Genomic DNA, 20,210 nt, shown 5'->3' with positions numbered 1-20,210 from the left:
TACCAGTTTTTCCGTTCGTCTGTAATGAATTCGTGTTAGTATTTTGCATCCGTGGCTTATTAAACTGCTAGTTCTGTAATTTTCACCTCTGTCAACACCTGCTTTCTTTGGGATTGGAATTATTATATTCTTCTTAAGTCTGAGGATATTTCGCCTGGTTCATACATCTTGCTCACCAGATGGTAGAGTTTTGTCAGGGCTGGCTCTCCCAAGGCTATCAGTAGTTCTAATGGAATGTTGTCTACTCCCGGAGCCTCGTTTCGACTTGGGTCTTTCAGTGCCCTGTCAAACTCTTCACGCAGTATCGTATCTCCCATTTCATCTTCATCTACATCCTTTTCCATTTCCATAATATTTTCCTCAACTACATCGCCCTTGTATAGACTCTCTATATACTCCTTCCACCTTTCTGCTTTCCCTTCTTTGCTAAGAACTGGGTTTCCATCTGAGCTCTTGATATTCATACAAGTGGTTCTCTTTTCTCTAAAGGTCTCTTTAATTATCCTGTAGGCAGTATCTATCTTGCCCCTAGTGAGATAAGCCTCTACATCCTTACATTTGACGTTAAAAGTACCCGCGTCTAAATAGAGCTTCCATTCGATACCTTAAGTGGATTTCTTACGATCGTCCTATGGTGATGTTCCGCTGTACAGAATGCATTGTCAGCAAACAATCTTATAATGCCACAGATCCTGTTCGAAAAACTATATAGATACACGAGATGTGCTATTTCGCTTCCTTGTGGCATATCCATTGATACTTTTGTTTCTACATCTACGTGCTTACTCTGCTATTCACAATAAAGTGCTTGGCAGAGGGTTCAATGAACCACCTTCAGGCTGTCTCTCTACCGTTCCACTCTCAAACGGCACGCGGGAAAAACGAGCACCTGATTTATCTTATTTTATCATGATGATCATTTCTCCCTATGTAGGTGGGTGCCAACCGAATGTTTTCGCAATCGGAGGAGAAAACTGGTGCTTGAAATTTCATGAGGCGATCCCGTGACAACGAAAAAAGCCTTTGTTTAAATGATTGCCACTCCAATTCACGCATCAGGTCTGTGACACTATCTCCCCTATTTCGCTATAATACGAAACTAGCTGCCCTTCTTTGTACTTTTCCGATGTCATCCGTCAGTCCCACCTGATGCGGGGCCGACACCGCACAGCAATATTCCAGAATAGGGCGGACAAGCGTGGTATAAGCAGTCCGTTTAGTAGACCTGTTGCACCTTCTAAGGGTTGTGCCAATGAATCGCAGTCTTTGGTTTGCTCTACCCACAATATTATCTATGTGATCGTTATTTAGGTTATTTGTAATTGTAATCCCTAAGTATTTAGCTGAATTTACTGCCTTCAGATTTGTGTGACTTATCGCGTAATCGAAATTTAGCTGATTTCTTTTAGTACTTATGTGAACAACTTCACACTTTTCTTTATTCAGGGTCAGTTGCCACTTTTCGTACCATACAGATATCTTATCTAAATCATTTGCAAGTCATTTTGATCATACGATGACTTTACAAGACGATTAATGACAGAATCATCTGCAAACAATTTAAGACGGCTACTCAGATTGTCTCCGATGTCGTTAATATAGATCAGGAACAATAGAGGGCCTATAACACTTACTTGGGGAACGTCGGATATTACTTCTGTTTTACTCGATGACTTTTACTACCAACTGGACCTTTCTGACAGGAAATCACGAATCCAGTCGCACAAATGAGGCGATACTCCGTAGGCACGCAGTTTGGTTAGAAGACACTTGTGAGGAACGGTGTCGAAGGCCTTCTGGAATTCTAAAAATATGGAATCAATTTGACATCCCCTGTCGATAGCACTTATTGCTTCATCCCTGAACGTTTACAGTCCAGTATAACCTACTGGGCTCTGTTGGTCAAATATTCCTCGGGACAATGACATGTTTGCGAAGATATTCCGTATGGTCGTCTACGACGTGGTGCAGTGTGGCAGGACTTTCGGAGATCTAGGAAACTATCTGTTCACGTGCAAGATGCCGTGTATGAATAGAACAGGCAGTGTTTGCCACTAGTGTCTTTCCTCTGAATCCGTGCTAATTCTGTTTCACTCCAGGCGTGTCATAAAGCTATCAAAAACACAACAACGAAACAGGTTGCACCTCGTTTCGCTTCCGATGGCGTTGGACCACGCAAGAGACACTCTCTAAGCAGAGACGCGAGGGCAGTTACTGAAGATATTTTGGTGCGTGTGAACAGGTGCTGTCGCCGCAGCTGGAGTCGCTGCTGATGTCGCACCCCAGCGTGCAGCTGGCCGCCGTGGTGGGGAAGCCGCACCCCACCGACCAGGAGCACCCCACCGCCTTCATCGTGCTGCGGCCCGGAGCGTCCGCCACCACTGAGGAGCTGCAGGCGCTCGTAGACGGTGAGTCTGATTAGCGAAACTATTTCGAATACGATGTTCCACATGGACTACCTGCACCGAAACTGCATGCGGCATTCACAGCTGACGTGGACTGGTTTGCGGTTTATGATGCATGTCCATTAGCAAAGTGGTGTTGGTCAAAATAATGGGAAAGAAAATGATCAACATTCTTTCCAATCCATCCCTGATACGTCCTTGATACTATGTTCTTTTCTGCCTCTGATTGGACTGATTGGATTGTTTCGGGGAAGAGACCAAACAGCAAGGTCATCGGTCTCATCGGATTAGGGAAGGAAATCGGCCGTGCCCTTTCAAAGGAACCAACCCAGAATTTGTCTGGAGCGATTTAGGGAAATCACGGAAAACCTAAATCAGGATGGCCGGACGCGGGATTGAACCATCGTCCTTCCGAATGCGAGTCCAGTGTGCTACCACTGCGCCACCTCGCTCGGTCTGCCTCTGATGACAGCGTCTTCTACCCTTCCTTCAAATCTACGTATCATAAATTTTTACAGGTAAATTACCCATTATTTATCTAGACATAACTGCAATGACGAACTAAATTACATCAATAGGCTGTTTAGCTAAGCTGAAGCGTTGAAAGTTTCGAAATTCTCTTTTCACTCGAATGAATTATGAAAAAGCCCTCAGTAAACGACGTACCGTATCTTAGGATTAAAGTATAGAGAGAGGAAGGCTATTTACAACCTGTGCAGATATGAAATGGCAGTTATAAGAGTCGAGGGACATGAAAGGGAAGCAGTGGTTCGGAAGGGAGCAAGGCAGCGTTACAGCCCATCCTCGACGTTATTAAATCTGTACATGAGCAAGCAATAAAGGAAACAAAAGAAAACTTTGCGAGGGAATTAAAGTTCACGGAGATGAAATAAAAACTATGACGTTTACTGACGACGTTGTAATTCTGTCACAGACAGCAAAGGACTTGGAAGAGCAGTTGAACGGAATGGGCAGTGTCTTGAAAGAAGGATATAAGAAGAAAAACAATAAAGGCAAAACAAGTGTAATGGAAAGTAATGTAATGAAATGAGACGATGCTTTGGGAATTAGATTAGGAACAGAGACTCTGAAAGTAGTAAAAGAACTGATGATGGCTGAAGTAGAGAGGATATAAAAATAGTCTGGCAATGGGAAGCAAGACGTTACTGAAGAAGAGAAATTGTTAACATAGAAGTGTTAGAAACTCCCTTATGAACGTATTTTTGTGAACTGTAGCCCTCTACGGAAGTGAAATTTGGCGATGAACGCTTCAGACAAGAAGCTTTTGGAATGTGATAGTACAGAGACAAACTGAAGATTAGGTGGGATGATCGTGAAACTAATGACATGATATTTAATACAAATTTTTGGCCTAAATTGTGTGTTGATAGGAGACATTATGAGACATCAAGAAATCGTGAATTTTTGTATTGGAGCTAATTGGGGTGTGGAGGGGGGGGGGATGCAGAGTGTGACGAAGCGACGAGTACAGTAAGCAGGTTCAAATGGACCTGGGTTGCAGTAGTGATTCCGAAATCATTAGTCTTGCACAGGATAAGGTTTCGTGGACAACTGGTTCAACCCAGTCTCCGGACTGAGCAATAGCAGTCTCTTCTCATAGATCAATTATTTAGAGAATACGGTTTCAGTTTTGCTTTTTGAATGAACTACAGTATTTTCTGCTGCTAGTATCGTAGTTGTAAATGAGACGAAGTAACGGCGTTTGACTCTTTAAAATCTGAATAATAGTTTCCGAGAAATTACAGTATTTATAACATAGGAGTAGTATTGAAAATTAAATCAATTGTTCTGCCACGGAGAAGTTGGTGTTGTTTTACGGAACAGTCGCGCCTGATTGAAGAGGCACTCCAGCCTGACGCAGCTAAAAGAGTCTACTTATTAAAGCGGGAGGGTGGACAAAAGTTAAATTATATAATGATACCAATCACAAATGGTTACATATGGCTGAACTGACCCACCAAATGGAACGCAAAGGACATGGCATCTAAGTGTCATTCACCTATTAACTACGATAACACAACGCTCCTGTTTCTGACACATCCTTGAAAGAAACGCACACGTCAAAAATTGAACGGATGTATAAAACAGGAAACTGACATATAAATGTTATTGAATAATAACTGGTGTCATTACTTTAATGTAAAGATACACTATTACACTGCAAAATTCGATCAACAACACAACAAAACGAACTCACAAAATAATATCGTCATTAACATACCCTAAAATTCCATTCATGTCATACTTTTCTAATGCCACTGCTACTGTAATATACGTTTTCAGTCGTTGGTGCAAGCACTTCTTAAGTTCGATGTTTCAAAATCTCTTGGTTAGTCGGAACTTGTGCACAGACTTCATCTGTGAGTTTATCTCAGAAAAACCTCCAGTGGCGTCTAATCAGGCGAAACTGGCAAGCTAACTGATAACGGCTTTATGATCTGTCCAGCGGCCAGGTAAGAGCTGGATGATGGCTTTCGTAGTCGCGAGCGACTAGTGTTCCGGCACCCATCGTGCTGGCATCACGTACGTATACATTTTTCAAGTGGTACTTCTACTAGGAGAACCAGTACCACTTCGGTAAGAAATTGTGCGCATCTTTTACACGTTAATGCTTCTTCATTGAAGTAAGGGCCATTGCTTGATTCCAATAATACCATACGAAACACTCTCCATGGTTCTGGTGTTCAAGCAGTCAGCTTGAACGTTAGAAGCAGTGGAGAGTGAACTTAGGGATTCTCCGTTGTCTAACAATGCGTATTTTTTACATTCAAGTTCCCATGGTTTGTAAGGGGAGCTTCATCGGTGAAGATAATTCTTTGAAGTAAGAACTCAGTGTCTTGCTGGCGCTTCAGAACCAAGCGACAGAATTTCGTGTGTCTTTTATAACGCGCTGGTTAACCAGCTGATGAATACACGTGGAATCTGTTTGCGCGTAAAATGCGAACAAGCTGGTCTGACTTATTCCTGAGGCACTCGCAGTTTCTCTGGACCTATTTTGTGGATTACGAATAACAACTACCAGAGTGTCTATTTCCTTCAGTCAAGTTGTTGCAGGGTTGATCCTTAAAATTAATAAAATTTCTCGGGCTATTATGTGGTGGTCGAATGGATTTCACATATAAATCCAAAGTTTCGTCTCCATCTGCGGATGACATTTTCAAGGGAGACCACAGCTTCTTTGACTGTCGGATTCACACACTAGCTCGCTACTGACAGCAGTGAGCACGGTATTAATCGGTCACTCAAAGAAGCTGCCGTACTCTTTGAAAATGTTATCCGCATATGGAGACGAAACTTTTGATTTAAATGTAAGATCCATTCGACCACGGCCTAATAGCCCGCAATATTTTATTAATGGTGAACCTTTCGGCCGTGAAACTACTAGGAGGATTGCTCCGTACCATTTGCATAATGCTCCAGTGTCATTACAATACCTGTGTTTTGCACATTCACTGAATTATCATTCTTGTTGGATGCCGTCTCTCGGGACACCTTTTCAAGTAATCTCTTGGTGTTCCTTGTGCGTTCCCCGTAAAGAAGTAGCACATCTAGTTAGTCTTATTTTCTAAAAGACGTTATTTTTGTAAACTAACCAGCTCTCGACACTTGTAAGTGACAAAGACATTTACTTTCTTCAGCTTTTAACCGGTATCGCGGCGCTGCAACACTGATTTCACATAAACTCCGCTTCGGAAGCCCCGACGGTACCGACGGCCGCTGCATCATCGGCCGATAATCATCACTGGATGCGGATATGGAGGGGGATGCTGGTCAGCATATCGCTCTCCCGGCCATTGTCAGATTTCGGAGCCACTACTCCTCAATCAAGTAGCTCCTCTATTGACCTTCCAAGAGCTGAGTGTAACCCGCTTAACAATGCTTGGACGTTCTCGCTTCCCACGCCCGGGTTCCCGGGTTCGATTCCCGGCGGGGTCAGGGATTTTCTCTGCCTCGTGATGACTGGGTGTTGTGTGATGTCCTTAGGTTAGTTAGGTTTAAGTAGTTCTAAGTTCTAGGGGACTGATGACCATAGATGTTAAGTCCCATAGTGCTCAGAGCCATTTGAACCATTTGAACAATGCTTGGCAGACCCAGACGGTCATCCATTCTAGTGCCTGCCCCTCCCGACAGCTCTTAAGTTCCGTGATCTGATGTGAACCGGTGTTACCTCGGCGGCAAGACCGTTGGCTTATCCGAGTAACGTAGTTCCTTATTTGAGTTTGAAATCACCAACTGCCGCATAAGACAGCAATCGCTTAAAAACAGATAAGCTTTAGATTTTAAATACTGTAATTATTCCGAAACTAGTTATTGGACATAACAAAAGGAAAACTCTGTCGACATCCTCGTTATCGATTACGGTAGTGCAGAGATTGCAGAGATGGCACACCTGATGACTCATGATACTGACGAAACTGGTGGCAGATGCTGACGGCAGAGGTGATGATGATAAATATGAGAAGGAATGATTTGTGGCAACATTTATTGTGGTAAGGTACCACTTTTACATCTTAATCCCCGTTCGTACACACTTCGTAATTAACTGCAGGTTGCATAGATAAGTGATATTTGTCCAACGCACTCCCCAGGACTTTAGTAGCGGTTACTTGGTGAGTGATTTATAACCTTTCGATAGATAAAGGATCCTTTTTATCAGAGACAGAAGTGCTGGGGCCGAGAGAGCAGTGACGGAGGAAACGGCTGTACGAACGTCAGGATAAAGCATCGCTTCCTTCCTCTAGGCGTCGATTGAGAGTGGTGCTGTAGACTGGACTCGAGTTGGGTACAGAAGCGGAGGCCTCTGGCCTGTTCAAATGGTTCAAATGGCTCTGAGCACTATGGGACTTAGCTTCTGAGGTCATCAGTCTCCTAGAACTTAGAACTACTTAAACCTAACTAAGGACATCACACACATCCATGCCCGAGGCAGGATTCGAACCTGCGACCGTAGCGGTCGCGCAGCTCCAGACTGTAGCGCCTAGAATCGCTCGGCCACCCCAGCCGGCTCTGGCCTGTGTATGACATAGTGATACGTAGAAGCTCAGCGATCCGTCGTCAGAAGGACCATCTGGGCGACGTCGTGCATAGGCAGCGTCACCCGATGAAGTCGGCAGGACTGCAATTGCTGGCAGGAAGAGCACGCCGTGGCCGCTCAATGAGAGCCACATCCAGGCTGCTGGCCCGCTTCGGTGCTCAAACCGTGGCCCCTAGCATGATCGGTGCTGCAGGACGGTGCCTAGCCTAGGCGGTGGTCAGAGGCAAAATGGTCCACAAGGACCACAGTACGGCGGCAGGGTAGTCAGGCAAATATTAGTCCGTGTTTGAGCATGCGTCCCTCCAGCAAGGTGGACGAACTCAATAGGTGATTTGGCGGAGTGAAGACTCTAGCTAGTCCACGTATAATCTTCTGCTCAGACTAATGAGAAAAGGGCGAGGGAATTGACACGTCCGCGCCATATCTTTTCTAGAAATCATCTCCGTGTCTGTAATAGGACGTACGTGGCATTATCTGTCCTTGGTACTAACCGGTTATTTACTCGAACGCCCAATATTGTCTGCCCTTATGCTTGTTGACGCTCGATCAGCGCAAAACCTTATCACTTTCCAAAAGACATCCGAAGACGTATGACGCTATGCTTAGCGGACAGTTTCCAGCTGCTTTATAAAGGTTGTCGAAAATGTCTTATTAGCAATTATTATTACGTTGAAGGGGAGTAGATGTACTTTGTTTCTTCCAGTTAATTTCGTTTCTCACACCATGAAGCGAAACGAACTTTTCAAACGCACATCACGTTTCACAATGCCGTTAAGAACTGATAGTGAGAAAATTAATAAGCAATTTAATGTGTGATGGATCTCTGATACAAAAACTTATCTAGGTGAACAAAAATTGGACGAACTGTTGTTTTTCGCAGAACGTAGACTCAGAGAAGACACATTTCTTGTGTAGGGGAGAGTGTTGTATCCACAAGGTAGTGTACCTAGGAACACATGATCATTCCTGGTAGATGTTTCAATGTAGAGACCGATTTTAGGATCACATCAGGGAATGCGCAACAGAGGCCGCCATAAGCAGTTTACGGCATCTTGTATTGTTTATGTTGTGAGACATGAGATTCTGTTGTGTGTAGCACCTACAACTTCAGGGAAATTTGATGATTTATTCGCGATAAATTGAGCAAGTCAATAACGCGTTCGTCCAACCCTAGTCCTTATGGAAACAGTTATTCGACATGGCGCTGATTAAAGTTTTTGGATGTCCTCCTGTCGGATATCGTGTCACACCCTGTCCTGTTTGTGCTTTAGATGGTCAAAATCCCTAGCAGGTTCGTGAACCCTGAGCCTAATGCTCCAAACGTTTTAAATTGGGTTGAGATCCGCCGACCATTCTGCCCAAGGAGGTGTTTGGCAAGCACGAATATAAATAGGAGAAACTTTCACCGTGTGCAGGCGGGCATTATCTTGCTGAAATTCACGCCCAGGATAGCTTGCCAAGAAGGGCAACAGTACGGGGCGTAGGTTGTTGTCGATGTACCACTATGCAGTAAGGGTGCCGCGGATGACAACTGAACACATCCTGCTATGAAACGAAACGGCACCCCAGACCATCATACTAGTTGTCGGGTCATATGGCGAACGACAGTCTGGTTGGTATCCCTCCACTATCCGAGGCGTCTCCAGACACGTCTTCGCTGGTCACTGGGGCTCAATCGAAGTTGGACTCATCGAAGACAACTCTACTCAATTCAACGAAATTACACGCCGAATGTATGCTACAATGCTGCAGACGGGCTTGTTGGGGTACAGAGGTCCATCGTAGCCAGCACAAGAGGAGCCGTGAGCTCCGCCTCCTGTCTCTGTGCAGCCTATTAATGGTCCTCACGTACGCTGAAGCACCAGTTGCTGTCTCAATCGATGACAGTGATGACTCTGGGGCTCTGAGTGCCACTCTGATCGCTCAGTTCTCTTATTTTGTCGTCTCTCTAGGTCGACCGCTTCCTTCTCGACGCTGTGTTCGGCTATGGTTCACCCATTCCTGCCAACATCGTCGAATAGTAGCATCGCTCCTGTTCAAATGTCGAGCGATTCACCGATTACTCCAACCGTCTTTTTCGAGACCAACTACACGTCCTCTCTCAAATGCTGACCTCTGCATATACTTTCACGAGGCTGTCTGCCAGGCAAAGTTACAGACCAGCTGAGTACACAGAATGAATTTCGCAAAGACGTTATGTATCGGTATCGACATGTCCCCTGTTTACAATTCTGGCCAGGTGTGAGGTAAAATTGCTCTGCAGCGTGACATATCGATCCATCGGCCGACAAAGTTTATTATTTTACATTTGTCGTCGACATCTCTAAGAATATTAGTTTACATCTAATTTGCACAAATCCTTCGTGATGAGAAGTTCTTTTTTTTTATCTTAGACTGTATATTAAAGATACTTGGATGATACTATTAAGTCTTCTGTTTAGAAATTTCATGGTGATTAAAATTCTACACATTTTTAAAACTAAATGCAGGGTGTACATGAAGTCAGTGAACACTTCCAATTATTTATTGCACAAGATACAAACATCTTACAGATATCATACATATGTCATTTTGAAGAGAATTCCTGACAGTTTCTTTTTTTTCATGTATACCGCCACAGCGTAATTTGGTAATTTGCTAGTCGCAAACATGACGAGTTCAGATGCGGAGCGAGCTTTCTGTGTCTTGGAGTTCGACAAAAACAAGTGTGCTACAGCTGTTCAACGGATGTTTGGAACAATGCACGGTAAGAAATCACCAACAAGGAAGGCCATTTACCACTGGCACGATAAATTCGTTACGACGGGTTGCTTGTGCCCGGCAAAGAGAAGCGAACGTCCCGGTGTGAGTGAAGTGAATGTGCTGGCGCTCGCTATCGGCAAATTACCAAACTACACTGTGACGGTATACATGAAAAAAACTTTCATGGTTTCTCTTCAAAATGCAATATGTGTGACTTCTGTACAATGTTTAGTTCTTGCGCAATAAATAATTGGAAGTGTTCCCAGACCTTATGTACTCTCTGTATGTTGTTGTTGTTGTGGTCTTCAGTCCTGAGACTGGTTTGACGCAGCTCTCCATGCTACTCTATCCTCTGCAAGCTTCTTCATCTCCCAGTTCTTACTGCAACCTACATCCTTCTATATCTGCTTAGTGTATTCATTTCTTGGTCTCCCTCTATGATTTTTACCCTCCACGCTGCCATCCAATGCTAAATTTGTGATCCCTTGATGCCTCAGAACACGTCCTACGAACCGGTCCCTTCTTCTTGTCAAGTTGTGCCACAAACTCCTCTTCTCCCCAATTCTATTCAATACCTCCTCATTAGTTATGTGATCTACCCATCTAATCTTCAGCATTCTTCTGTAGCACCTCATTTCGAAAGCTTCTATTCTCTTCTTGTCCAAATTATTTCTCGTCCGTGTTTCACTTCCGTACATGGCTACACTCCATACAAATACTTTCAGAAACGACTTACTGACTCTTAAATCTATACTCGATGTTAACAAATTTCTCTTCTTCAGAAACGCTTTCCTCGCCATTGCCAGTCTACATTTTATATCCTCTCTACTTCGACCATCATCAGTTATTATGCTCCCCAAATAGCAAAACTCCTTTACTATTTGAAGTGTCTCATTTCCTAATCTAATTCCCTCAGCATCACCCGATTTAAATCGACTGCATTCCATTATCCTCGTTTTGCTTTTGTTGATGTTCATCTTATATCCCCCTTTCAAGACACTGTCCATTCCGTTCAGCTGCTCTTCCAAGTCCTTTGTTGTTTCTGACAGAATTACAATGTCATCGGCGAACCTCAAAGTTTTTATTTCTTCTCCATGGACTTTAATACCTACACTGAATTTTTCTTTTGTTTCCTTTACTGCTTGCTCAATATACAGATTAAATAACATCGGGGGCTACAACCCCGTCTCACTCCCTTCCCAACCACTGCTTCCCTTTCATGCCCCTCGACTCTTATAACTGCCATCTGGTTTCTGTACAAATTGTAAATAGCCTTTCGCTCCCGATATTTTACCCCTGCCACCTTTAGAATTTGAAACAGAGTTTTCCAGTCAACATTGTCAAAAGCTTTCTCAAAGTCTACAATTGCTAGAAATGTAGGTTTGCCTTTCCTAGATAAGTCGTAGGGTCAGTATTGCCTCACGTGTTCCAACATTTCTGCTGAATCCAGACTGATCTTCGCCGAGGTCGGCTTCTACCAGTTTTTCCATTCGTCTGTAAAGAATTCGCGTTAGTATTTTGCAGCCGTGACTTATTAAACTGATAGTTCGGTAGTTTTCACATCTGTCAACACCTGCTTTCTTTGGGATTGGAATTATTATATTCTTGAATTATTATATTCTTGAAGTCTGAGGGTATTTCGCATGTCTCATACATCTTGCTCACCAGATGGTACAGTTTTGTCAGGACTGGCTCTCCCAAGGCAGTCAGTAGTTCCAATGGAATGTTGTCTACTCCCGGGGCCTTGTTTCGACTCAGGTCTTTCAGTGCTCTGTCAAACTCTTCACGCAGTATCGTATCTCCCATTTCATCTTCATCTACATCCTCTTCCATTTCCATAGTATTTTCCTCAAGTATATCGCCCTTGTATAGACCCTCTATATACTCCTTCCACCTTTCTGCTTTCCCTTCTTTGCTTAGAACTGGTTTTCCATCTGAGCTCTTGATATTCATACAAGTGGCTCTCTTTTCTCCGAGGGTCTCTTTAATTTTCCTGCAGGCAGTATCTATCTTACCCCTAGTGAGATAAGCCTCTACATCCTTACATTTTTCCTCTAGCCATCCCTGCTTAGCAGTTTTGCACTTCCTGTCGATCTCATTTTTGAGACGTTTGTATTCCTTTTTGCCTGCTTCATTTACTGCATTTTTATATTTACTCCTTTCATCAATTAAATTCAATATTTCTTCTGTTACCCAAGGACTTCTAATAGCCCTCGTCTTTTTACCTACTTGATCCTCTGCTGCCTTCACTACTTCATCCCTGAGATCTACCCATTCTTCTTCTACTGTATTTCTTTCCCCCATTCCTGTCAATTGTTCCCTTATGCTCTCCCTGAAACCCTGTGCAACCTCTGGTTCTTTCAGTTTATCCAGGTCCCATCTCCTTAAATTCCCACCTTTTTGTAGTTTCTTCAGTTTTAATCTACAGGTCATAACCAATAGATTGTGGTCAGAGTCCACATCTGCCCCTGGAAATGTTTTACAATTTAAAATCTGGTTCCTAAACCTCTGTCTTACCATTATTTAATCTATCTGATACCTTCTAGTATCTTCAGGATTCTTCCATGGATACAACCTTCTTTTATGTTTCTTGAACCAAGTGTTAGCTATGATTAAGTTATGCTCTGTGCAGAATTCTACCAGACGGCTTCCTCTTTCATTTATCTCCCCCCAATCCATATTCACCCACTATGTTTCCTTCTCTCCCTTTTCCTACTCTCGAATTCCAGTCACCCATGACTGTTAAATTTTCGTCTCCCTTCACTACCTGAATAATTTCTTTTATCTCATCATACATTTCATCAATTTCTTCATCTGCAGAGGTAGTTGGCATATAAACTTGTACTACTGTATTAGGCATGGGCTTCGTGTCTATCTTGGCTACCATAATGCGTTCACTATGCTGTTGGCAGTAGCTTAGCTGCACTCCTATTTTTTTATTCATTATTAAACCTACTCCTTCATTACCCCTATTTGATTTTGTATTTATAACCCTGTATTCGCCTGACCAGAAGTCTTGTTCCTCCTGCCACCGAACTTCACTAATTCCCACTATATCTAACTTCAACCTATCCATTTCCTTTTTTAAATTTTCTAACCTACCTGCCCGGTTAAGGGATCTGACATTCCACGCTCCGATCCGTAGAACGCCAGTTTTCTTTCTCCCGATAACTGAGTAGTCCCCGCCCTGAGATCCGAATGGGGGACTATTTTACCTCTGTATACAATCTGTGAATGGTTAAGCCACATTTTGTTGGTCGTGTACTATCTTGTACCTTGAAAAGGGAGCAGTCTTCTACTGTAGAGGAGGGTGTATTTGCAAATGTAATGAGTTTATTTAACTCCTGAACAGTTTTACCTGCACTGAAAATAGAATTTTCTCTTAGTTTTGAATAGCTGCTATTTAATGTATTTAACTTGAAATTGGTTTTTGTTAATATTTCTACTTAAAATGATTGAATGTACTGATTATTAGTGAGTTGTAGAGTAGTGTTGTAACAGAGAGATGGGCTGAACAAAAGAATGTAATCATGAGAAATGGATGCTTGCACATAAATGCAGATGATATCCAAGCCTGCAAACTAAGCGGTTTTATTTGAGCAATGTCCTCAACATTGCCGTGTTCTGTGTGGTTGTGAGTGCATTGTGTCATGTATCCTAAAATTCCACCTTTTACAGTTTGGCTTAACCAAAATCAAGCACGTAAAAAGGACCGAGCCAGGGTTTTGACTGCACATTATTCACCATTTGACAAACTTCATTACGATTAAAAAACACTGTATGTGTACTAAAAGAAACAATTTCTGACATCAACAAGATTAACGTTAAAGATCAGTTAAAAAGGGCACAACAGTTTGGATTCCAACAACAGTTTTAAAGTGAAACCGGGCCCTTTATCAAATTGTAAATCTTTATAAACACGTCCATAGACTGGAAATCTTTAGTGTCGGATCAGCCTTACAATACAATGAATGAAGAAATAAATTTAATGTTTTGTGCTACGGCCTTTTCTTTTCGCCCTTTTTTCTTTTTGTAAAGTATTAAGTGTGGTGTCACCGCCAGACACCACACTTGCTAGGTGGCAGCCTTTAAATCGGCCGCGGTCCGTTAGTATACGTCGGACCCGCGTGTTGCCACTATCAGTGATTGCAGACCGAGCGCCGCCACACGCCAGGTCTAGAGAAACTTCCTAGCACTCGCCCCAGTTGTACAACCGACTTTGCTAGCGATGGTTCACTGACAAAATACGCTCCAGTTGCCGAGACGATAGTTAGCATAGCCTTCAGCTACGTCATTTGCTACGACCTAGCAAGGCGCCATTATCAGTTGCTATTGATCTTGTAATTCATGTACCGTCAGACCGACGTTCACCATTAATGGATTAAAGTCAAGTATTCCACCAGCCACGTCCGTTTTTCTAAAGTCTAATTTCCCTGTCCTGTTCCAGACCTCACGCCAGCCTGCGTGAGCTAAAACGCGTGCCTTTCGGCTTCCTCTAGTATTCCTGGGTTGGCTCTCCTGCCAATCCACAACATTAAGGAACTCTACCTCGCACAAGACGGGTCACAGTTCACAACGTGCAGCCAGAATGTTCAGCAGAGATAAATCCATTAAACACGAGGTCTAAGCTACGTAATGCAGATTATATCCTTTTTCTCTCACAGGATTTGACTGCTAACATCAAACACAGTAAACAGAGCCCAACAGGGCGATGATCTTAAAAAATAAGGAATAACCAAAACAATGTGTTTGCCTCTAGGCAGCGCATCTACGAAATACAGTCAACCGTGACCAAACCAAATGGGACGAACCGAACGCCAGAGCCGTTGTAGCTCCCGACACTACAAGAAAGGGGAGGGGGGAAAGAGGGCTGTCGCATTAAATAAACTACTTAACCGAAAGAATGAGCAGATTGCAACATTAGTTGCTTCCTATAGTAATAGAAAAAACTTTGCCAAATTTCAAAACACACTACACTGTTAAAACAAGGGGACAAACCTGGCATAGAATAACTGGCCGCTTAGGCACATTAGAACGAGAAAAGCAGCAGTTCCAAGAAAGAGTTAACAGATTAGAATTACATAACCTAGAGAGCAGCGACATTGTCAGCGAAGAAGGTGCGTGCCATGTGGCTACGATGGAACTACGGTTCAAGAGTTACACAAGCCGGCATACAACACTCTCCGTGACGCTGGAACACACTAAGGCGCGTGTATGTCTGGACCACCATTACACGCTCATCGCTGCCACAGTCGCAGCACTCAGAGAAAATGGTAAAACTGAGTCAACGTTATAGCACAGACGCACTGCGGGTATCACAAAATATGGTGAAATAGAAAAATAATTCCAAAAGAACCGTCATGCATGACCTAAGACACCTAAACAGCCAGAAGTTTGCAACTCAACTTGGCTCCACCCCGACTTACAAAGGCACTGGGTACGATACAGGAGGGGAAGGGAGACTCTTACCCGGTTGTAACACTGACACTCGCTGGTAAAACTTCGATCGACCCTTTCAGACAAGTAGTGGGTTTTTTGGAGCTAAAATTCACACTATGCGAACAAGCAACAAGTGGCTTTATTCTGCAGCCACAAATCAGCTACCATGCTCAACGAGATTATCACACGGCAAATGAATCAGTTCCTGAAAACCTGAGTGATATCTTCACTAAGAAAGCCATTGTACACACGTAAAATACCCAACGTCCAAAGACAGTATGCCTCGCCACAGTTTAGAGCCACGTGACCTCCTTGACACTGAAAGAGGACGACGTCGCCGCCCACGCACCAACGGTGCCAGGTCACTGCTCCCCGTGGCAACGCCTCGCTTTCCCGATCGCGCCACTTCCACCACGCCCACTAGATGAACAGCGCACACAGTACTGCGGCTGCCAACTCTTGCAGATACATTTGTAAAAGGAAAGGGAGCCGACACGTCTCAAATTCGAACTTGAGCAAATTGTTGGTGTTCGTAAGGTGGGTGCTTCTGTAACATAGGTAGCCGAAGTGTTCGTGTTTCACGAGGCACTGTGTGGAAGATTTATACCACATACAGGGAAATCGGAATACATCATCCGCTAAGTGACAGTGCGGATGTAAGTGTGTGTTGAGTGATCGTGATACACGGTCATTGAAGAGGATTGTGACGACAGCTGCAAAAGTCACTGTAGAACTGCATATCGCACTCGTCAGCATTAAAACTTTACGAAGGGAGCTCCATAAGCTGGGAATTGCACGGCGAGCTGGATTTATAAAACTACTCATCAGCGATGCAAATGTCCGTCAACACTCGTGGCCGGATTTACGTGCCAGGAGTGGAACTTGGCTGGGGTTCAGCGATAATTTGGGCAGCCATATCGTTCCACTGCATGGACCCCATGGTTACCCTGCAACGTCGTATGTCTACCACGGATTATGTGGCCATTTGGTCCATCCCACTGCACAGTGTTTGTTCCCCGCCGGTGATACTGTGTTCCAAGACGCAGCTCACGTCGTACATGACTGGTTTTGGAGGCACCAGCATGTATTGTTGCACCTCCCATGGTCACCACAGCCACCAGATCTCAATATTATTTGGCCTTTGTCGTCTACTTGGAGAGAAGGGTGCTTGACCGCTATCCGTTTCCATCGCTGATACCTAAACTTGCCACTATTATGAAGAAAGAATGTTTAAAGATTCTCTTGAAAATCATACAGAATTGTATTTATGCATTCCCAGACGACTGGAAGTTGTTTAAAATGCCCACGTGTTTCCTACTATGTATCCGTCATGTTAACGTGTTTTTAGTATTTCCTTATTTTTGTTTGCTCCTGTACATTATTCCACCAGTGTTAAAACATTTCCTCGATCACAACCATTTTAAATTCGATGTAATACTTGTTCCTAAATACATGGCCATATTGTACTTTGGGACATTTTTTCACTTTTGAAAATCAAAATTACTTTTCCAGAGTATTTTTTGAATTTTTAGAAGGAAAACTGCAGCGTAAAAAAAAGTGAAGGCTATCATTTAAAAATGAAATAAGAAAATATATTTAACTTCTATTACAGGTTTGGCTAGAAGCGGAATTCTGAAAAGTATTGCGAGGTGCAGCACTAACGTCTGGACTTACGCTCACGCACCTTTGATTTTCTTTGTCCTTGCAGGAAAGGTGGCCGACCACAAGAAGCTGCGAGGCGGCGTGAGGATCGTGGGGGAGCTGCCGCACACGGCCAGCGGCAAAGTCAACAAGAGGGTCCTCAGGAGGTGGGCGGCGGGCGGCCAGTAGCGCCAAGCAGCGCAGTGGCCGTTCCTGGTCCCCAGCGTCCACTGCCATCACGAGCCATCAACTGCCTCATAAATCTATGTAAACAATAATCAGTTGCCACGTGTATGAAAGACTTTCGCCTGAGAGCGGCTAGACCGATTTGACTTTTTTTGTGTCTGTCCGCTATTGTCACGACAAGGATTGAAAGAAAATTTTTGGAAAATCCAGTTGAAAAGTCGGAAGTTAATACCAACTGTCACATATGTGAAATATCATCAATAAAGAATGGATTGACAGATTTGGTTGATTTTTTGTCTTTGTTGTGTTAGTAATTGTCAGGACAATTTTGTATGAAAGAAAATTTTTGAAAAATTCGTCAGAAAAGACGGATATTAAAATTAATTGTGAAACATCCTCACTTCAGAACGACTCGGCCGATATGGTTGATTTTTTTGTTCTGGCCGTCATTTTGGATAGTTATGCTATCTTTGACTTGAGAAATTAAATAAAAAATAATTTTGCTTTCAGTGTGACATGTTCCATGTTTCCACAACAAAAAAAAAAAACCTGTTAGACAGTTATACACATAATATATTCACCAATTTACTACAAATTTTTATACGACACCCTAACGAACGAACGACATAGCCTGTATATTTTTGTAATATATAAAAGTCTACGTCCGATCGAACCTTCGTTGTCGTATATATATATATATATATATATATATATATATATATATATATATATATATATATATATATATATATATACCATGCTCAACTAGATTATCACACGGCAAGTAAATCAGTTTCTGAAAAAAAAGTTCAAATATGTGTGAAATCTTATGGGATTTACCTGCTAAGGTCATCAGACCCTTAGTTTACACACCATGGCGTCTAAGTACTTGTCCAAAGAAAGAAAAAGTGGCCAAATCATTCAGTCCTGAATGGGAATTGGTTTACTGTTCATATAGTTTGAAAGGACATGCAAAATACTTACTACGGCATCGCACTACTATGAGCTGGAAAACACTCAATGGAGCATCTACACAATACCAGCCCGAAGACGGTACGATGCACTTGTCTTCTGATGAGAGAGAGTGAACGCTGATTGAACTTAAGGCGACAATTTGGGAAGAAACTGAGTTAAGAGTAAGTAGAGCACTGACAAAATCTATGATCGAGATAACCTATTACATAATTTCATCAAGTCTTTGAAAGTAAGGGAAGAATCATTCGGTAACAGATATGAGTCACGCCGTTAAAAAGAATTAATTTCATGGAAAAATCAGCATCAAGTTCACGACATGGAACATTTCCTGGAATTCAGTGCAGTCATTTGTGGACCAGACATGAATTGTTTCAATAATTCAAACAATTCATCTTCAGTTCTGTCTGACAGGAATGGGGGAAAGAAATACAGTAGAATAAGAATGGGCAACTCTGAGGGATGAAGTAGTGAAGGCAGCAGAGGATCAAGTAGGTAAAAGGACGAGGGCTAGTAAAAATACCAGGGTGACAGAAGAAGTATTGAATTTAATTGATGAAAGAAGAAAATATAAAAATGCAGTAAATGAAGCAAGCAAAAAGGAATACAAACGTCTCAAAAATGAGATCGACAGGAAGTGCAAAATGGCTAAGCAGGGATGGCTAGAGGACAAATATAAGGATATAGAGGCTTATCTCACTAGGGGCAAGATAGATACTGCCTACAGGAGAAAAGAGAGCCACTTGTATGAATATCAAGAGCTCAAAGCAAAACCCAGTTCTGAGCAAAAAAGGAAAAGCAGAAAGGTGGAAGGAGTATATTGAGGGTCTATACAAGGGCGATGTACTTGAGGACAATATTATGGAAATGGAAGAGGATGTAGCTGAAGATGAAACGGAAGATATGATACTGCGTGAAGAGTTTGACAGAGCGCTGAAAGACCTGAGTCGAAACAAGGCCCCGGGAGTAGACAACATTCCATTAGAACTACTGATAGCATTGGGAGAGCCAGCCCTGACAAAAATCTACCGTCTGGTGAGCAAATGGAATGAGACAAGCGAAATACCCTCAGACTTCAAGAAGAGTATAATAATTCCAATCCCAAGGAAGCAGGTGTTGACAGATGTGATATTTACCGAACTATCAGGTTAATAAGCCACGGCTGCAAAATAGTAAGACGAATTATTTACAGACGAATGGAAAAACTGGTTAAGCAAACCTTGGGAAAGAACAGTTTGGATTCCGTAGAAATGTTGGAACACGTGAAGCAATACTGATCCTACGACTTATCTTGGAAAATAGATTAAGGAATGGAAAAACTACGTTTCTAGCATTTGTAGACTTAGAGAAAGCTTTTGACAATGTTGACTGGAATACTCTCTTTCAAATTCTGAAGGTGGCAGGGGTCAAATACAGGGAGCGGAAGGCTATTTACAATTTACACAGTAACCAGAGGCCAGTTATGAGAGTCGATGGGCATGAAAGGGAAGCAGTGGTTGGGAAGGGAATGAAAAAATGGCTCTGAGCACTATGGGACTTAACATCTGTGGTCATCAGTCCCCTAGAACTTAGAACTACTTAAACCTAACTAACCTAAGGACATCACACACATCCATGCCCGAGGCGGGATTCGAACCTGCGACCGTAGCAGTCGCGCGGTTCCGGACTGAGCGCCTAGAACCGCTAGACCACCGCGGCCGGCGGGGAAGGGAATGAGAGAGGGTTGTAGCCTATCCCCGATATTATTCAGTCTGTATATTGAGCAAGCA

General features: G+C 43.0%; 1 protein-coding gene across 1 annotated transcript in view; it reads left to right on the top strand.

Annotated features, from left to right (window-relative positions):
• LOC124594236 (luciferin 4-monooxygenase-like) overlaps positions 1–17,472 on the top strand; it is a 99,287-nt gene extending 81,815 nt beyond the window's left edge. Inside the window, exons 8-9 of the mRNA XM_047132601.1 lie at positions 2,243–2,408; positions 17,351–17,472. Coding sequence (XP_046988557.1) covers positions 2,243–2,408; positions 17,351–17,472 — 288 coding nt within the window. The remainder of the gene's footprint in view (positions 1–2,242; positions 2,409–17,350) is intronic.
• Positions 17,473–20,210: the final 2,738 nt, after the last annotated feature.

The sequence above is a fragment of the Schistocerca americana genome, chromosome 2 (genome assembly GCF_021461395.2).
Source record: "Schistocerca americana isolate TAMUIC-IGC-003095 chromosome 2, iqSchAmer2.1, whole genome shotgun sequence".
In the NCBI taxonomy this organism is placed as follows: domain Eukaryota; kingdom Metazoa; phylum Arthropoda; class Insecta; order Orthoptera; family Acrididae; genus Schistocerca; species Schistocerca americana.
Note: the sequence above shows the minus strand (reverse complement) of the source record. Positions and strands in the feature narration are given on the sequence as shown.